The 19,740-nt window shown below is 39.5% G+C and overlaps 1 protein-coding gene across 3 annotated transcripts; it reads left to right on the top strand.

Annotated features, from left to right (window-relative positions):
- Positions 1-55: 55 nt before the first annotated feature.
- HELQ (helicase, POLQ like) lies at positions 56-13,856 on the top strand. 3 transcript variants are annotated; one of them, XM_066186477.1, is made up of 18 exons: positions 56-293; positions 664-1,402; positions 1,721-1,899; positions 2,441-2,641; positions 3,714-3,786; positions 4,282-4,379; positions 4,953-5,051; positions 5,709-5,854; positions 6,525-6,764; positions 7,448-7,589; positions 7,895-7,999; positions 8,496-8,715; positions 9,447-9,604; positions 9,977-10,075; positions 10,358-10,531; positions 11,032-11,145; positions 12,104-12,238; positions 13,658-13,856. In XM_066186477.1, the coding sequence occupies exons 1-18, from the start codon at positions 141-143 to the stop codon at positions 13,742-13,744; spliced, it is 3,162 nt and encodes a 1,053-aa protein (XP_066042574.1). In that variant the 5' UTR covers positions 56-140; the 3' UTR covers positions 13,745-13,856. The 3 variants fall into 3 exon arrangements, with proteins under 3 accessions (XP_066042574.1, XP_066042575.1, XP_066042576.1); XM_066186478.1 differs by lacking the exon at positions 56-293 and adding an exon at positions 489-571; XM_066186479.1 differs by lacking the exons at positions 56-293; positions 664-1,402; positions 4,282-4,379 and having other exon boundaries at positions 1,812-1,899; positions 2,565-2,641.
- The last annotated feature ends 5,884 nt before the right edge of the window (positions 13,857-19,740 follow it).

The raw sequence follows: 19,740 nt of genomic DNA, 5'->3' as shown, positions 1-19,740 counted from the left end.
CGCGGTCCAATGCGCTTCCCCCGGCGCGGTGTTGCCGGAAGTGCCCGCTCCCGCCATGGCTCCCCGGGGCGGCCCCGCGGCCTCTGCCCGTGTCCCGCCGCGGCCGTGAGGGCGCCGCGCCGGCCCCGCGCAGCCCGGCCATGGCCGAGCCCCGGCTCGCCGTGCGGAGGAAGAACCGCTCCAGCTCGGAGCGCAAGCGGAGCCGGGCCCCGGCGCAGCCCGTCGCCGCCAGCTCGCCGGTGGCTCGCAAGAGACCGAGCAGTGGTGGCGAGGGAGCCCCGGCCGAGGCCCCGGTAGGGGACGGCGGGACCCTGGGGCTGGGGGCGAGGCGGGGCAGCTCCGTCTGGGAGGGTGGCTTGTGTCGGGAAGGGCCCCACTTTGTATGAGAGGGTATGATGCCGTCTGGCTTAAGCTTTAAAAAAAATTCATCTCTGTCATCTCTCTGCGCACGCATCCTCCTGCTTGCAGGATATCGGCTGCGCTGAGTCAAGGCATTCCTTCAGAACCCAAGCCGGGTTTTCCTCAGACGACTTAGACAAAATGCTTCTGTGTAAAGCTGGGGCAGACTTAGGTGACTTGGCTCTGATGTTTGTGCCCTGTAAGTTATTCTGCCTCCTGTGGCGTTGCCTCAGGGTGTTAATAACTCCTGTTTCGTTTTTGCAGTGCACTAACGATAGCGAGGAGGATATGTTTGGCGACTATGACAGCTTCTATGGGAACGATTCATTGGTGGCTCAAGTGGATGACATTGAACACAAATACCTGCAGGATAAAAATGTGGATGTGAAAGCAGCTGGAGAGATCGTATGTGGGAGCCTCCAATCAGGAGTTCACCAGAAAGAGCAAGATAACTCTTCGCCTTCAGAAAATGTCGTTGTCCTTAAAAGTGACAAAGAGGGTGCTTGCCAAATGCGGGACAGTGACCCAGTTGATGGCAATCAAGAATTAACTGAGTCTATTTTAGATGACTTGCCATTGTCACAACTTCTGTATTTTGAAAAAATGGATGAACTTTCTTCTGCTTCGAGAACATCTCCAGTCTCAAAAGGGAGGGATGAACATGTGAGTTCTTCCTCAGACAAAATCAGGGACCCATTGACGTTTTCTGCTGGTACTGAACACAGGAACAGGCCTCCTGACTCTTCCTCACATTCCAAGTGTGTTTCATTTAAAACTGAAAGTCTCAAAGATCACCTGAAAAGTGCTATGACTGGAAATGCCAGAGCCCAGACTCTGCAGGTCTCCAAGACAAAGCAGCTCAAAGAAGCTGTTTTATCTGAAGAGATTTTTGTGGCTAGGAAAGTCATTGAATCTTCTTCTGTTGACAAAGGCCCTTTTTATGGATTACCTAGCAAGGTTAAAGATTTATTCAGACAACTTCGAGGGATTGAAACACTTTATGGTAGTGTAACTAATAGTCTGTGGGGAAAAAAAAAAAAAAAAAAGAATTGCTAGTGGAATATTGTCTGTTTCACCCATTATACTGTAAAAATATTTAAGGTAATGCTTAAGGTAAACCACGTTGGAAAGCAGTTGTGCTGTTTTAGGAAGTGGCTGTTTTGGTGTTTTAGATGGATGGAATGGCTGGATGGTATCCTTCTGGATTACAGAATACTTTGGAAGTCACCATCACTGAAGGCTTTAAGTGCTTTTTTTGAGGCATTTTGGTATCAACTCACATGCCCTTGGGGTTGCTGATAGTTCCCTTTTCGTTTTGCAGAATGGCAGCATGATTGCTTAATGCTAGAATCCCTACAGCAGAGGAGGAATCTGATATACTCATTGCCAACCGGTGGTGGAAAAACTCTCGTAGCTGAAATAATAATTCTCCAAGAATTACTCTGCAGGCAGAAGGATGTCCTGATGATCCTGCCATATGTTGCCATTGTCCAAGAAAAGGTCTGGATGCAGTATTTCTGGTGCTGCTCTGTTTGATATAAATCTTTCCTGATATACTTTATTTATTTGCTCACTTGCCTGGTTTCCAGCAAGGTTTTTATGAATATATGGTGGGAAGTGAGTGACCTCTCCTAAATGCTGCTCTGAGGGTCAGTAATTTTGCAATGGAACAGACAGAAATCATGAGGTGAAGATGTTGAGTTGTGAAGTAAAGGGTGCTGAACTTTGAAAGAATGGCTTTTGGGGATGTTTTGTTTAGTTCTGCAGCCTAAGGGCTGTGCTGCCCAACTTGCTAAAGAAGTGATCTTGAAATAAAAACTAACATGTTTTGGTGTAAGGGGATAGTATTAGAGAACAACTTCATAGTGTAGACAGTTCAATTCTGTAGCTGGAATATTCTTAGCTAATATGTTTTCATTAATTCACTCATTAATGAATGGGTTGGTTTTCTGAACGTTGAGTTCTTGAGGCAGCTCCAAAAAATGGGAAATGAAATCCAAAATGAGTGTGAATTTGTTCTCTAATTGATTTTCTTTTATAGGTTAGGGGTTTGTCGAGTTTTGGGATAGAATTGGGTTTCCTGGTTGAAGAATATGCGGGAAGTAAAGGACGATTTCCACCAGTCAAAAGGAGAGTAAAAAAATCTCTTTATATTGCTACTATAGAGAAAGGACACGCTCTGGTGAACTCCTTAATTGAAACAGAAAGGATCTATGACCTCGGCCTGGTTGTGGTTGATGAGGTAGGCCACAAGATGTACTCACATTTATCAGATGCAAGTTCTTTTAGGGTTCTAATGAGCATTTATTTCGGAAGGAGCAGTTCTTTACCTGCTTGGTTTTGCTGAAGAGTGTTCATCATGAAAACTACTTTTATTTTCTATGTTCTGAATTGGTGCATAATTCTGTGATTCTGAAAGTTGGAGTTTTTTGGGGGTTTTGTTGTTTGTTTGTTTGTTTGTTTGTTTTAAGTGAAGCATTTATTGCTATTTCAGAGTAATAGATTTATATTGAGGGATCTGCTGTGGTAGTGGTTGATGGTGAATTGAACTACTTGTCTTTTAGAAGTCTCTAATGAGTTGCCAAAAAGCACTAAGAATTTTAATTGTACGGAATGTACTTTCTGAAGGCTAGAACTTAACTCTTAGATGTGGAACCATGCAACTTTGTGTCTGGTATTAATGACTCAGTGAAACATTGACAAAAAAGAAAAAATACCAAGTAACATTTGGCCGTGAGAATTGCCTCTCGCAGTGGTGGGGCTGAGTTGTTGCACTGCCAAGGATTGATTGTGGGGTTGAAAAACATTGTAACATCTAGCTAGGATCTTAATTCGTGGAATTCTTCAGGCTGACTGACCATACTTTGGCATCTTAGCTTCTAAACAGAGGGCAGCTGAAGCACGAACTTCTGCTTCTTCTGGAAGCTGGCTGCTAGGAATGTTTTTACTCTTAAGTGTTGCTTAAACCGTGTTTTGTTGAAAATTGCCTCAGGCTGGGGAATACAAAGATCTCCACACTGACTGTTTACTTTCAAGAGTTAAATGTTTATGTCAGTTGTCCTCTAGTTAAATGGAAGGTTTGTCTTGTTGTCTTCATTTGCCCATGAGTCTGTTTTTCTGTGATTCTTAAATACTTTTTAAGTGAGGTTATTAATCTGAACTTAACAATCCAAATTTACACAAAGGATACCATGGGGAAGTCCAGCGAAGACAGTACTGTAGCATTTCTTTAGGTCTATATATTTTTGAGCTTTTTTTAGAAATAACTCAACTCAGCAGCATTCTTGCCTTTTCTTTTTCTCTTCTGTGCACAGCTGCATATGCTCGGGGAGGGAAGTCGTGGAGCAATACTGGAAATCACTCTGGCAAAAATTCTTTACACCAGTAGTAAGTCATGGCTACAGTTAATGTCATTAACGTTTTTTAGTCGTGGCCTCTCTGAGAGAAGTCACACTCTCACTTTCTGGATTTGTGCTGCTTTGGCTGCTTTTGAAAAACATGGCATGACTCTATGTATTAACAGCGTTTACTCATTTAAGTGTTAATTGACCCTCTAACGATTTTAGAGTGATTTTGAAGTTCTTTTGATACTTCTCTGTGAAATCCTGAGTATTGTCAAATGTCTTCCATCTCTTTGTAGGAGCCCTTTGGGCATCCGATTAAATGCTTCTTTATTTACATTTAAGTCTCAGTATTTTGTAACTTAGTATTGTTTCTTCATTAGTTAGTATTTCTTTAGTAGCGGCCTTTCCCTTCAAACCTGCTACTTTGGCATTTTGAAAAGAGTGATGATGAAGAAGGAGTCTCATGACTTTAATACTGAACAGAAGTGTTAAAAATTGGTAATGTGACAATAAATTCATCTCAACTTCTGTCTTATAGAAAAGACACAGATCATTGGCATGAGTGCAACATTAAATAACGTTGGAGACCTGCAGAAGTTCCTGCAAGCGGAGTACTACACCAATAATTTTAGACCGGTCTGTATACAAGACACCAGAGACTAGTAAAGAAGATATTTGCCTTTAAAGTCATAGTAAATCTGTTAAGGACTGTATCACAGATTTTGTGCTTAATTGCACAGTATAATGTAAGGCCTGCTATTGCTCTCTAATTGCTAACAATACAATAAATAGCACTATAAACTTCAAAATACTCAAATGCAATAACCTTTATACTGTTCTGCTAAGGCATTTGTTTCATTTTAACTTAAGCAATTCCTAAATTACAGCTACTGTGATTAATCATTGCTGTCCATTTGGTGTAACTAGAATTTGTACTGCTGGTTCTTGTATGCTGTAAAGGACTGCATGGTTTATAAATAGTTCTTGGTTCATACAGTTTTGGCATTCTTCATTATGATTCCATGCTTTATCAAGGCAAATAATTTAAAAAATTAAGTTCTCTTAAAAATTCTGAAGCATGTGCTTATGTGCAAGTATGTATATGACTTGTGATGCTTAGAGAAAAGCTGTAGCTGTACATCAGCAATAGCTTTAGAGAAAACTAAGTAATTGAACTAAAGTTTCTCTCTGTGGCTTCTGTCTTGCTAGGTAGAATTAAAGGAATACATAAAGGTACAAGACACCATTTATGCAGTTGACAGCAAAACAGAAAATGGCTTTGCTTTTTCACGCCTCCTTAATTTCAAGGTGAGAACAAAGTGCTTATAGTTTCTTCAAACTGTTGTGAAATGCATTATTTTACACTGATTTACTTACAGATCTTTTACTAGAGAAATTACTTAAACATGATAATTTATTTCTGGTACCCACGAGAAAGACGTGGTTAGCTTTGGGAAGGAAAAAAGCCTTAAAAAACTGAATGCTTGATTGTCACTTCTTTTTTACTCCTCGAGGTAGAGGTTTATTCAGTATTTTGACATGTGAAGGGTAAGATGTTTGAGTGTTCTAAATGCTCAAGGTTTTATGTTTAGGGCTAGATTTTCTCAACAGTTGGTCCCTCTCAGACAAAACTGAAAGAAGATACCTTTACTACTGCCTTGTAGGGATTCATTTCAACCTTTAGAAAGAAAAGTATGTCTAATGGTAGACAGCCAGTATCACAAGTGTTGCTAAAAGAAAATGAAGTATTAAGGGGAAAAGCAAAGAATTTGATTTGTATATCCATGTATCCCTTAAGTTAGATCAAGTGAGGATTAGGAGAAGAGCTTATCCTACAACTTCTTGGAATTATGTCACATGAAATCCAATGGGAGTATTCAAGCAATGGTTGACAACAAGTATTGAATATTTAGGTTATGACTTCATTCCTAAGTTTAAATGTTTGTCAATCTGTGCTTATTACAGTATTCTAGTAATCTGGAGAAAGCAGATCCTGACCACATCATTGCACTGGTTACTGAAGTTATTCCTAAATATTCTTGCCTAATCTTTTGTCCCACTAAAAAGAATTGTGAAAATGTGGCTTCAATGGTGTGCAAGTACCTCAAGAAGTAAGTTTCTGCCCTTATTTTTTTATAATTAAATGTGAAATAATTGCTTACAATTTAGGATTTTTTGTCATCTAGTTTGCAAGTGTGTTTCTCTGGGGATTAGAAGTAAATGCTTTGAACATGGAATCATATAAAGTTGCTAACTGCACAAGTGATAGCAAATTGCAAACGGCTTATTAAATAAAAGTTTTTTAAAAAGTTCTTAATTTTATATCAAAACAGTTGAAAAAGATGATTGTCAGAGAACAAATACTAAAGAGAAGAAGGAAAAGCATACTAAATTAATCTTTATATCCCTTTGGCACTGGTTTCTGGAAGCTTAGAAAACAAATGTTTTTCTCCATCTCCTGGCACTTGGCCATGTGCTTTGGTAGTCAGTTGAATATCTCCGTTCCATACCCACTTTGGAAATCTGAGTTGTAACACCTAAAGCAGCCAGTATTTGATCCCTTCTCTTCCTGTGTTTCCAAACAAGAAAGGTTCTATTGCAACTCAATCAGCCTTCTGTGTATTGCTGTTTCAAAGTTACTGGAAATAACTATTTCTCCAACTTAGATGTTAGAGGAATCGGTGATGAACAGAAGTAGACAGTAAGCGTGTCTCTTCGTTTTTATTTTCGTTTTAGTTAATGATTGATCAAAGTCTTAAAAAATGCTTTTCCTCCTCCAAGAGAATTTAGAGCTCACAGGGAGGAAGAAAAACAAGATCTCATCAAGAACCTAAAGAGTATTGGAAATGGAAGTGTCTGTCCTGTTTTGAAGCAAACAATCCCTTTTGGTATTGCCTATCACCATAGTGGCCTTACAAATGATGAAAGAAAAAGCATAGAGGAAGCTTATTCTTCAGGTGTCCTGTGTCTGCTTGCTTGCACAGCCACTCTAGCTGCTGGAGTCAACCTGCCAGCTAGAAGGTTAGTAGCTAAAACATTTAATTTTTGCATTGATTTTTTTGCTTTGTTTAAAAAAAATAATTCTTTAATAATCTGGAAATCTCAGTGCTATTTAAAGCTTGTTTGCACTTTTACCGGCAAATTGGAAGTATAAGGATTTTGTGTTCAATGTGGGACACAAGACTCTGCAGTATTTATGTAGGAAATGTGAATCAGTAGGAAGTACCTCAGAGTACATCACTGAAGGGTACTTATCTAAATGGATTAAGGAAGTCCAAATAAATTGAAAATTGCTTTAGTGTTTTTAGTAGTGTTATTCAAGAGTACAGTGGTTTCTTTAGATGCTGTCGTAAGAGAAGTGTTTAAATAGTAAAACAAACCTTTTGTAAGGAGTTACAGTTGGAATATGTTTTAATACAAAAAATGTGTTATCTTTTCATATACAAGTTCTGATGATAGGGCTGCTGTACTCTGTGTGACCAAAGATTGTTTGCTAAGAATCCACTTCTGTGAGCACATTTAATGCACCTTAAATAATTTATTGCTTTACAATTGATTTACACACCTGTCCAAAGAGGTGCATTTGATTTTTATTAGTTATGAGGTAAGGGGCACATATAAAGAATGAATTTGAATTTGTAACATTTCATTGATGCTTTAGTAATTTGAATATGAAGAATAACTTATTCAAGGCTTCTTTGCAGGGTGATTCTCAGAGCGCCTTATGTTGGAAATGACTTCCTGAAGAAGAACCAGTATAAACAGATGATTGGCAGAGCTGGTCGAGCTGGTATTGACAGTGCTGGAGAAAGTATTCTCATAGTGCAAGAAAAAGACAAACACTTGGTAATATTTACAAAGCTGTTGGTAATTTAAATTGCTGGTTTAAGATGGTGAAATAAACAGGAGGAGCCAAGCTGCCTAGTTTAATTTTCGTTCACCTCTTAAAGTTGTAAGTATGTAATAATACCTTTAAACTACCTTTATGTGGCTTGTTTTCAGATGGGAACTGTAAACTTTTCTTTACTGTTTCATTTACCCTTATTTTCTTTATAATCTGAATCATGCATATCAGGTTTGATTTTTTTAAAGTGTAAAATTAGCACTGTAAAGTTAATACTCTGTACTAATATATTCCTTGCCCCTTTTAGGTTCAGGATTTAGTTCACAGTCCTTTGGAGAATTGCTACAGCAATCTTCTGCTGGAGTTGACCAAGGGAATGCAGAGCCTGTTGTTATCTTTGGTTGGACTGAAGGTATCAATTAACTCTTCTCTGTGAGTAACTTAAGTGCTTGGAAATGCCAAGAAAATGTCATCTATTGATTCTGTAGAAAAAGACAGGGCTTGCAAGTTCAGAACAGCTTTTATCAAGTTTTTGTCCTTATTAGATTAGATCTTTTCATTTAACTCCATGAGTGTTCATGTAACACAACAATTACCTTATGTGTAAAAGCAAAAATTACGTCTACCTCATTATACAATAGAATATCAATATTTCTATTTCTGCTACTTGATTCAAAATACAAATAGAAACAGTAGAAACAAGTTAACATGATGCAGTAGCTAGAATAATAGTACAGATGGAGAGTAGTCCATCAGATCCACCACTGAGTATCTATCATTCTATTTGTTGAGATGTATTTCTATAGAAACACAAACTCTTTCTTTATTCAGTAATTTTTTTCCGATGTCTTATTAAATGTGTGAAATTATAACTTTAAATATGCTAATCACTTCCCAAACTGGTGCAGATAGCAGTTACCCATGAGGAAGTGGACAATTTTATGTGCTGTACATTGCTGGGTGTTCAGCAGCAGCTGGTGTCTAAAGAGAAGAGCCTCTCAGAGGTAATTAAAGATGGGCTGGAAAATCTAATAGAAAAAGGACTCCTAAAAGGAAGAATATCTGAGAAGGACCACAATTCCAAATCTACCCTGACAATCACACCCTTGGGTAAAGCTACATATAAGGGTAAGGCTTTTTTTATTCTTATTATTAAACTGCAATGAAAAATAAGTTGTAGAGGAAGAGTTTTACTACATGATGTAGTGGACTGAAAATGGGAGTGAAGTAGCACATGACTGGATGTGATGGAAATGGAGTGTGATAATATTGATCCCACTGGGAACAAAACCAGAACTGTATCCCTAAAAAAACCACTTAAACACTTGATCTAGTGGTTGTAATCAAAGTGGCTCAGGACCTTGTTTTACAATTAATTGTTATGAACAGATTATTGTAAATAGAAGGATTTCTTGGAAAGCTTAAGAGGGAAAGGGAGTATATGACAAGTAGACAAATTGTAATTAAAATAAGTACGTCAGGAAGTTCTGTTTTCCTGTCATACCATAAAGATTTTGGGGTATGGAATGTAATTGAAATAGGATGAGTCTGAAGGGTTTCGTCAATCTACTGCATTACTGCAGGATTTCAGTAAAGCCAAGGCATTTCACAAGCACTCCAAAACCACACAGAATGAACATATGTGAAAATAGGTGACTGCCTCTCCTCAGCTTTGCTTCAGTGCTCATGTTCAGTTATAACAGTTATTCAGGTTACAGATACTTCTCTCCAGTTCAGAAGGCATAACAAGCTTTTGTGGAAGGTAAAGACAATACTGACTCTTTGTTAGAATGTACTTCATTTAACTTTGTGTGCCTGTTTATAATTGTGCTTATTCTTACCCTGTGTGGTTATTCTAGGCTCAATAGACTTGGCATACTGCAATCTTCTGTACAGAGAATTAAAGAAGGGTTTGGAGGGGCTGGTTCTCGAGAGCAATCTTCATCTCCTATATCTGTCAACTCCCTATGATATGACTTCTACCTGTAGCCCAGATTGGATGATATACTTGAGACAGGTGAGAAATTGCTAGCAAACATGCATTGGGGCATTCAGTAATCCTGTGTAATCAATGTGCAGGGGGTTTGCACACACAGGACATGAAGTGGGGTAACAGTCTGGCAAATATGCTGGTTTTTTTTAATTGGGGGAGCACTAGAATCTATTTAATTCTGTTAAAATGAGGCATTCAGAGATGGACAGTTGCAGATAATTCAAACAAATAGGCAAAGAAGCTTCAGAGCTGCCTGTGTCTGGTGACTGTCGTGCTGCTCTGCTGATTATATGAAGATACTGAAAAACATTGTTGCACTGTAAATAATACACTTGTGTTTTCTATAATATTAAGAGAACTAAATATCTGAAAATTCTTTATAAAATTTTATTTTAGTTCAACCAACTAAGTGCAGCAGAGCAAAAAGTAGCAGAAATTGTGGGAGTACCTGAAAGTTTTATTACAAAAAAGGCTTCTGGTCAAGCCATCAGAAAGGTAGGTTGGAAATTTCTCATACCTAAGGTGACAGTTTAGTCATTTCATTTGATTATTTACAAATTCCAGATTATTCTTCTGCTAGTGCTGTTTATTGCTGTTCTGATTACTGAAGTTCTTTTAATCTCATTGGTTGGTTTTCTTAATGTTTTAATGTCTTTGTGTGTAATAAAGAAATGTTTTAAAGCTGTGAAGGGAGTAGAGATGAAGAGATTTGCCTTGTAGTACATGAACATGTGCAGTGTGATACTGGCTCTGAATTCTAGCTTGTCTTATTCCTAGAATGTGGACAATGCTGTGGTGAACAGGCTCTACCTGACGTTTGTCCTCTATGCCCTACTGAAAGAGACCAATATATGGAGTGTTTCAGAGAAATTTAACATGTCCCGGGGATATGTGCAAAATCTCCTCAGTTCTGCTGCCTCCTTTGCATCCTGCCTTCTACATTTCTGTGAGGTACTGTGTCACAAGAATGTAAAGAAATTCTTTGTGGTTTGGTTTTGCAAAATCTGGAGTTTTGTTCTCTCACTTTAGACCTGAGTACAGGTGCACCTTTCCTGTGCAAAAATGTTTTTTCACCTTTCCTGTTCTATGTTATTTTTTCTATTGAGTAAAGCATGTTCATACAACGACATTTCTAATAGTAAAAGCAAGCTCAATGCACTGAGAATGTGAAAATACACAAATTGTACAGGGCATTGATCATTGCCAGTCGTATTGGTGAAATAATTGAAATAATGCATTGCTTATCCTTAAGAATTGCCCCAGCTTTGCTATGTTCAGCTGAGGAATGCTGAATACACCTCTGCAACTCTGCTGAAAGGATGACTAGAAATAATAGTGCTTCCCCTGTCTAAAAGCCCAATATATGCTTGTTGCCATAGCAGAGTTTTGTCAGTCATATTTCCCAAATGCAGAACTGTGGAGCTGAATTTTAGCAATCTCTGTCTCTGCAGGAATTGGAAGAATTCTGGGTTTATAAAGCCTTGCTGACGGAACTTACCAAGCAATTGACATACTGTGTTAAGACAGAACTCATCCCCCTGATGGAGGTAGCAGGTGTCCTAGAGGTCAGTAAACCTGACTGGATGAAACTTTTCAATGTTAACTTGTGTGCTAAATGTTACTGTGCCTTTCAAATGTATCTGGAAGACCAAGCTAATTTGTTACTGGGAATTCAGCATAATTCAGAGATATTCCACAACAGTCTGGAGGTTAGGCGAAAAATGATCTGTTGAGGAAGTGGGAGCTGGAGCCAATGTTTTTCTTCTGGCTGCTGTCACAGCAACTATGAAAATGCTGCATTTGGACAATAATTTAGCTGTATACTCTGTTGGAAAACAGAGTTCAAATTTCTTTTGTGGTAAGGATTCTTCAGTTCATGGGAGCAAAGAGGAATAAGAATTTACATATTCAAGTTAGGAAATCCTTACAGAAATATGCAAAGTCCTGTTGGGAACTTTGGCTTTGGCAATCACTTGCAGTACTGCATGTATTTTAAATAAGAAACTTAACCAGTCTCTGAATCAAAGACTCCTATTAAAATAAAAGTGCTTTTGGGTCTTCAGTCCAAGGTTCTGCTCTTTGCAAAATGACTTAACTTGCCTGTCCAGCATATTGTAGAATCAGTGTGTCAGAAAACCACTGGATTTAGTGGCAGTGAAGTTTTAATCTGAGAAGTTAAACAGTTCAGACACTTCCAAAGAATGTGGGACTGTCATTGCTGTCAATGACAGTGAATGCAGAAAACATCATAACAAGAGAAGACAGCAGTGTTGGTATCATCTAGGCTCAGAGAAAATAAAGGCAAATGGGTTCCTAAGAGCCGGGTAAGATTGCTAGGATGGTGAATCTTAGTGGTAAAGCTGTGTTTTTGTGCTATAAAGATGCTCAATGAGTATTCATGTTAGAAAAAGAGAGTTGGATTGATTTGCAGAATGAAATGTTTGAGGTTGGTGCAGAGATTGGCACTTACCAGTAATTGTTATTTCCTATTTTGATAATCTTAAAACAATTCTGTACTTTCAGGCACGAGCAAAACAGCTTTACAATGCAGGATACAAAACTTTAGCACACTTGGCTAATGCAAATCCAGAAACTCTGGTGAGGATGATTGAGCACTTGTCACGACGTCAAGCCAAACAAATCATTTCATCTGCAAAGGTGAGTTAGAAACAAAGCTATAAAAACCTGCTTCAGAACTCCAACATGTCAAAAGTGGATGTTTGAATGACATCAAAAGGGAAGGATTCCATTTACCACCAAAGGCATTAGTGGATGTTTGTGATCCAAATGCTGATCTGTATTAGGAACAATCTGTTGTGTACAGGATAGTGCAAGTGGTGCTGCTTTTCTGCAAGAGGGGCTGCAAAGGGCAAAAAATGCTTGACAGCTTGTTTGATACTTGAAATGCTCAGTTCTGCCAGTATCTTAGGACTTATCTCACAGAAGTTCTAGTGGTAGTTGTGACAAAACCCAGGATTTGTAGGGTTGTAGAAATGGATACCAACAAAGTGCAGGGTTAACTTTACCTGTTTAGGTTGCTTTTGTCATGGCCTGTTATTCTTTCCTGTCTTTTCCATTTCGAATATGCAGGTTCTGTAACAAACACTTGAGTTGTGTCTAAACAAAAAATACAGGAAATACTTGATATCAAGGGATGGTATTCTCTCTCTATCTCCATTCATCATCTGCTATTGCAATGGTATTGGCTTCATGTTTGATTCTACTAAAAAGAGCAAGCTCTTGGTGAAGTAAGGGAATGTCCAGAATAAAAGGATGGCTGGTTGGTGTAAAAATAAGGCAGTCAATTAGAAAGTTTTGGTTTGCAGATTCTAACAAAGTAAGCATACCAGTTTTGGGGGTTATGCACTTAAAAGATCATGTTCAGATAATGTTATTGTAGGCTTCTTGCTGCTTTTTTAGTTTGCTGCTGTGGGAGCCAAAAGAAAGGGATATATGCAGTCATGACATTGATGACAAATCTAGCAATCTACCCTACCCTCACACTCAGACACTGAATTCATGGAGTTTTCTCTAACTGGGAAGTTAGAAAAGTGCTTGCATGGGGTCCTGTTCTTCTCCATGCCAGCAACAAACAGTTCAGGGCAGTGGATTAAACAACTGCTGATATCAGGAGTCCTGCATGTTTGGTGTAAAATGCTGTAGTAAGAAATTTCAAATAAAGGAAGAAGTTGTCAGCTTGGCAGGCACAACTTTAAAATGTTTATTCCAACATGGAAAATAAATGTCTAAGGTTAAAAATGTTCCTAAACAGTTCCAGACAAAACTGTTAATGTTCTGTAAATTTGGTGTAGTACATGATGGCAGAATCCAGAAAGCCGTCTGTGTGCTGTATGAATCTTTGTGGGACTGCCTTTATATGGATATACACTTATCAGCAAAAAAGTCCTGGTCCTTTGAGGCAAAGCTGCTGTGGTCCTGGGAGCAGCAGCAGAAGTCTTTTACAGACCCAGGTGTAAGTTTGGAAAGAAACATTGGTGTTTTAATCGGTCTAAGAGTTATGCTAATGCTTGTATTTGTTTTCTAATTGTTGTTTCTTTGGTTTTTTTCTTGTTGTAGATGCTGCTGAGTGAAAAAGCTGAGGCTTTACAGGAAGAAGTTGAAGAACTCTTAAAAGTGCCAACAGATATCCCAGGGACCCACTGATTGTCATGAAGAAAAGACATGCATCCAAAATTTGGATATTTTAAAGTTTTTAGCTCTTCTGCTTAAAGCTGCTGTAATTTAATAAATATTTAATGTCTTTTGTATACCACAATTTTGAGTGAATTCTGAATTCAGAATGTTTCCTGGAAAGTTGACTTTATTTGAAGGTTTGGATTTTGAGCTTCTTGAGCAGTAGGACAGAGTCATCTTCATTCATTCCTGGTTCCATACATAGGCCTAGGAGTGCTTTGGGAATTGGACTGACTGCTTCGTGTGTACTTCTGCTCACGGCTGACTTAAATAAGATCTCTGGATATTCCCTTTAGGACAGGTGCACTTGAGTGAGCTACCCCAAAATGCCTGCTTGCAGGATTCTCTGTACTCTAAGTGTGGCTAATGGAAGGAGCTGCAATTCATAACAAAGAAGTTGTCCCAGAGTTGTGCAAGAGGTTGTAAATGATGCCTAGTTTAAGCCTTTTTAAAAAATGCAGATATCAAATTCATGTTCAGCCTCTGGCAATTCTCTGAGATAATTCTTTCAGGATGCTGCTGAAGCAGTCTTTCAAACAGAACGTTTATTTTTTTTAAGGTTTTTTAATTTCTTGCTAAAATGTGAAGACTAAATAAAGATTAAGTCATAAAGAACTGACATTTCAGAAGCCCTGTCGAATTCTGAGAGTCCGTGGGCATGTGTCAGCCACCTTAGTCAGGATTTTTAAAGGCATCTGAGCCTGATTTGCTCCAGCAAAAAGTTAGGCTTCATGAAAGTAGTTTTGAGGATTCCTGCACCTTCCTCAGCTGTGACACAGTAAACTTCAAAGCTGGTGTGTAGTACTTGACAATGGCCTGCGCATTAAGACAGACCTGAAAGGTGGGGCAGCCTGCTGTGTTAAATTACAGAATCATAGGCTGGTTTGGGTTGGACGAAACCTTAAAGATCATCTCATGCCAAACCCTCCGCCATGGGCAGGGACACTTCCCCTGGACCAAGTTGTTCAAAGCCTCACCCAGCGTGGCCTTGAACACCAGGCCTGTGGTATCCACAGCTTCCTTGGGCACCCAGTGCCAATGCTTTATCGCCCTCACAGTAAAGAATTTCTTCCTAATATCCAATCTAAATACCTCTTCTTTTAGTTTAAAGCCATTCCCTCTTGTCCTATCACTATCTGTCCCTCTAAAAGGTCTCCCCCTCATTTGTTATAACACCTGGAGCCTTCTCCAACAGGGTCCATGGCTTTCTTGCACTGAGAACCTCAGATCTGGGTGCAGTGTTCCAGGTGGCATCTCATGAGGGCACAAAAGTAGTTTCAAATTATGGTAGGCAGTGTAGTGGCACACCTAAACATGGCATTTCTGTGGAAAATTTGGTCTCTTCTCAGTAAAGGAAAAGTGAAATAAACCTTAGTTAAACTGGGGGCTTGATACGTTGATTATGTTAGGGTTCTAGAAATAACCAGAAATGGTTTTAAATCCAGTAGGGGTGTTGGATGTTGAATGCTAGATAGAAAGTGGTTATGGTGAAAAACTGATGAAAATGCTAATATTCTATTGCTCATTTTGTTGTTGCATTAGAGAAATCATAGGTAACAATTGAATAAATTCTTTATAAGCCTTTATTTGGCATACAGATGCCTCTAAACCCATACTTGGGATACTTCATAGTGGCTTACACAGCTTGGATAAATGCAATATTTGACTGCATTCAGTATTAAACCAGGTCAGGAATTTAAAACCAGCACTTTTTAGAGGCAGTGTGATTCATTTCCATCGGTACACTGAGTACCCACGGGGGAATCCTGTTACTGATATTTAAGTGCCTAAGACACAATTGGATTTGGGAACATGAAAAAATGTGAAGTTGGTCCTCAAGGGCAGAAGCAATATTTGCCATGACTTGAGGCTATAAGTAAGTCTATCTCTTAATGCCTTGCCCTTTTAATTAAGATATATTTTTGACCAAATAATAAATAATATTAAATTCCCTGTTGGTTTATTTGTGTTAAATTCAAAAGGCAGATGATGCTCACTCCAGCATAACTATCAATACATATCTAAGCAAGTGATGCAGTACCCACTTAAGAAAACACAGCTACCTTAAAGGTTTATTGGTACTTGATGGTGCTTTTCCAAAGTTTGGTACATTTCTGTGTGGCTTTGGGGGGAAAAAGAACCCCAGGAAGTTACTATAAAAATATTCGCTCTGAATACTGAGTTACTGCAATAACAGGTGTTATGGAAATAATCCATTAATTGCTACATTTATTACAGAATAGTTAATGAGCCAGTAACCTCTGTCACAATTCTTTGCATGATATTTGTACTTGCATGCTAATTAAAGTGTACATTTTATGTATTTATATAGCAGAGGGGAACAGCAGGAAGATACTGTTCCTGCCACTTGCTAAATGTACCCTCACACTATACATGACCAGAACACCCAACACTGCTGCAAGATCAGGTGGTGATGAGATACACATTTAGGAATAAAGTCAACTATTCCCTACAAATGCCAGGGCTCCTGTGAATCTGGTTTGAAGGAAGAGAGGGGTTTTAAATCTGCATAAACTGGTCTGGAAAGAAAAGAGGTTGGCATTTGTTGTCTCTGCTGTTCTTTACACAAGCCGTGCTCTGCCTGGATGAATGAGTGCAATTCCCCTAAGGCTTTCTCTTTGACCTTAGAGAGCATCAGAAGTAAAATGAAGCTGCACTAATTTGCACTGAAACTTTGCTATATGTAGCTTGTCTCAGTTTCCTGAAATCAAGCTTATCAGGCAAGGCAATACATGTATTTCATACTGCTTTTTCCTTCTAATGTGTGATAAAATGCTTTTGATATAAAGCTTTCTTTCCTGGGCTTTTCCCCTGTGTGGGGATGGGAGAGGAGAAGAAAGGGAATACAACAGATGCTGCTCATGGTATTTTTGTGCTGCCAGATGATGCTCAGTGCTTCAGGGTCAAGTACATTAGGGCTGATTATGTGTATGTATATAACATGCAGGTGTTGGAATGGGTATGCATCAGTTTGGTAAATGTCTGTTATGGGTGGATGTGCTATGGGAAAACTTATGCTGAGGATAGATTCAAGATATTTTGGAAAGCAAGTATTTCTCACTTGCCTCAATGGGATGTTTGTATCCTAAGGCCTGTGTTAAAGGGAAAGAAGCAACATTGATGAATTTATCTTATTTCTATGTGATATGGAATGGAATCTAATGGTAGATGCTTCAAAGATAAGTAGGTGATAAAAATATGCTCTGTTGAATGTTTCTGCCGATGTCTTCCTAACCCACAGTACATTGGATCAGAGTGACTGTGTGTGCAAGTCTGTTCAGGGGCAGAGAAGTGTTCTGACCTAAAACCTCAGAGCATATTTCTTAGTCTTTATCTCTGTTCACTCCACTTTCCAACTTGGCAAATAGACCAGTTCTTGTGTCTATTTCTACAGGTTCTACAGGAACCCCTGTACATAACTTACTGAAAACTGTCTCCCTGGAAGGACTGGTAAGAGCGCCAGGCTTAGGGCAACATTTAGCTGTTAGTTTTCATTGTGTGAATGAGACCTATTGTGTTCCTGTGTTCTGGAAAGCCATTTCCACGTGAGTTAGTCCTGCCTAGCTCTCACTTTGTCTTTCCTTTTAAAGCTTCATTTCATCTTTGTGTGCATATCAAAGAGAACTGCTAAAATTTAGACCCAAGGTGTTATTTCCATCTCTGAATAAACAGTGTGTGCCATCTCAGACTCCCATAACCAGCTGAGCTCAGAAATAAAACCAGCAGGGAGTACTGAGGGCTGTGTGCTGTGTCAGGACAAGGTCTGGCTGCAGGCTTGGGACAGGAAGGATAACTCACAAAACCACTCTGATAGGCATCCCTATTTTTACAGTTTCCATGCTTTCTGGGCATCAGCTTAGTCCTAGTTTCATCTTCATGAGTCTTCTTATATAGAAACAGCAGTATTCTGACACAGGTCAGCTCTATTCATCTGCCTAAACATCTGTGTCACAAGAATTGTTTGCCTTTTGCACAGGCACCTCTCCCCTTCTGAATTCCCTTAATATATGCATGGTAAAGCAATGACATAGATATAGATATGGGTATAAATATATCAGTTCTTGGTGTTTGCCCAGGAACAGCAGAGGTGCCCCTGTTAGCAATAGCATGCTGCTGCTGCTGTTGGACAGTTGAAATTCCTGGAAGGTTTTATTTTTAGTTCTTTCTAGTTATAAAAACCTAGTCATCACAGGGTGTCTAATAGCATTTCTGGGAGAAGCAGAACTAACTGATGGGAGCTGCAAGACCAAAGCATATGAATGTCACAAGGCAGGGGCTAGGCTTTATGTGGAGTGAGGAAGAGGGATGGGAGGCTTGTTTGGAGCTGGCTTCAAGTGACACTCAAGTGGGCTTAAGCCTAGTCATAGTTCTTAAATGCTCCCCCTGTAGCTCACAGGGCATCACTCAAATTCTGCACTAACTCACTAAAGTCCAAATACATCTGTACTGAGCTCCTCCACTCTGCAATATTTAAAAATGTGTATAAAACTGTGTGAAAAATGGCCGGGCAAAAGCTGCCACTTCTCATTTAGTACCTCAAGCTCTTAAGCTAATGCTGGAAGGCATTGTTTTCCAGCTACAAGGTTTCACAGGCTGATAAAAACACGACATGTGCCAGACTTCACATACATACATCTGTACACAGCAACGGATCCCAAAGCATAGCCTTGACCATTTGAAACACACACCTTGTGCCTTTGCTGTGAGAAATACACCACAGTGACAAGTCACCCGAAGTGCCTCTTCTCAAAGAAGAATCTGGAGGAAATGAAGACAGAAGTAGGGAATTCCAAAAGAAAAAAAAAAAAAAAGTGGAGTCTGCATCTTGCCTGACAGCTCCTGACCTTTTCTGCACCTGTAGTAACAACCTTAGCTAGGTTTGCAGCAATGATTTTTCGCACACTGAACTACATTCTTATACCCTTAGTCTACCCATGGGGCTGAGTAATTTGTTTGGTGCTCCAGTCATCTGCTGATAAATGAGTTATTCCTCTGGCAGATAGTCACCCCAGCCCTTCCTGGGGTGTGGGCATATAATTGGTGCTGCACCCCCAAAATGGGAAACATTACCCTGACTAAGATACTGAGACAGTCAGAAGCGTCACTGATGTTTCCTTTTCAGCAGGGCCATGGATGTGCTTATCAAAAACAGAGTTAATTTGGTCAAGTTCTTCTAGTTCCGGTGGAGAGTTACTTCATAGTACAAAAATGTCGAGCAAGCAGGAACAGGAAGGGCTAGGCAGGCGAGCACTTGAGCCACAGATTAATGCCCCAACTTCGGCACGTGCGGGAAGCACTGCACCCAAATAAAGTAACAGATTCGTAGCCTGTTCCAGCAGACAGCTGTTTTCAAAACAAACTTCCTAAGAAACATGGATGCTTCAGGATGAACTGGTGTAGGGGGGAAATGTAATGGTGGTGTTAAATGTAGTTGTCTAAAAACACTGCAAATGTTTCAGTAGTGTGCATAGAAACTTAGAAACATTCTTGCAGTCCAGGAAGCAAATTGTATTCTGGGCTGCATCAAAGGGAGAGTGGGCAGTAGGATGAGGGTGGTGACTGTCTCCCTCTACTCCAGACTCCATCTGTGGTACTGCATCAAGCCCTGGGTCCCTCCAAACAAGAAGAATGTGGACCTGTTAGGAGGCCACAAAGATGACCAGAGGGCTGGAACAATTCTCCTTTGAAGGGAGGCTGAGAGAGCTGGGGTTGTTCAGCCTGGAGAGGAAAAGGCTCCAGGGTGACCTTAGAGCACCTTCCAGTACCTGAAGGGATGACAAGAGAGATGGAGAAGGACTTTTTAAAAGGAAAAGGAGTGGTAGGAGAAGAGAGGAATGGCCTTAAGCTGAAGGAGGGTTTAAACTCGATGTTAGGAAGAAATTCTTTACTGTGAGGGTGGTGAGGCACTGGCACAGGTTGCCCAGAGAAGCTGTGGACATCTCATT

The sequence above is a fragment of the Chamaea fasciata genome, unplaced genomic scaffold (genome assembly GCF_029207755.1).
Source record: "Chamaea fasciata isolate MVZ Bird 193981 ecotype frontalis unplaced genomic scaffold, bChaFas1.0.hap1 SCAF_6, whole genome shotgun sequence".
In the NCBI taxonomy this organism is placed as follows: domain Eukaryota; kingdom Metazoa; phylum Chordata; class Aves; order Passeriformes; family Sylviidae; genus Chamaea; species Chamaea fasciata.
Note: the sequence above shows the minus strand (reverse complement) of the source record. Positions and strands in the feature narration are given on the sequence as shown.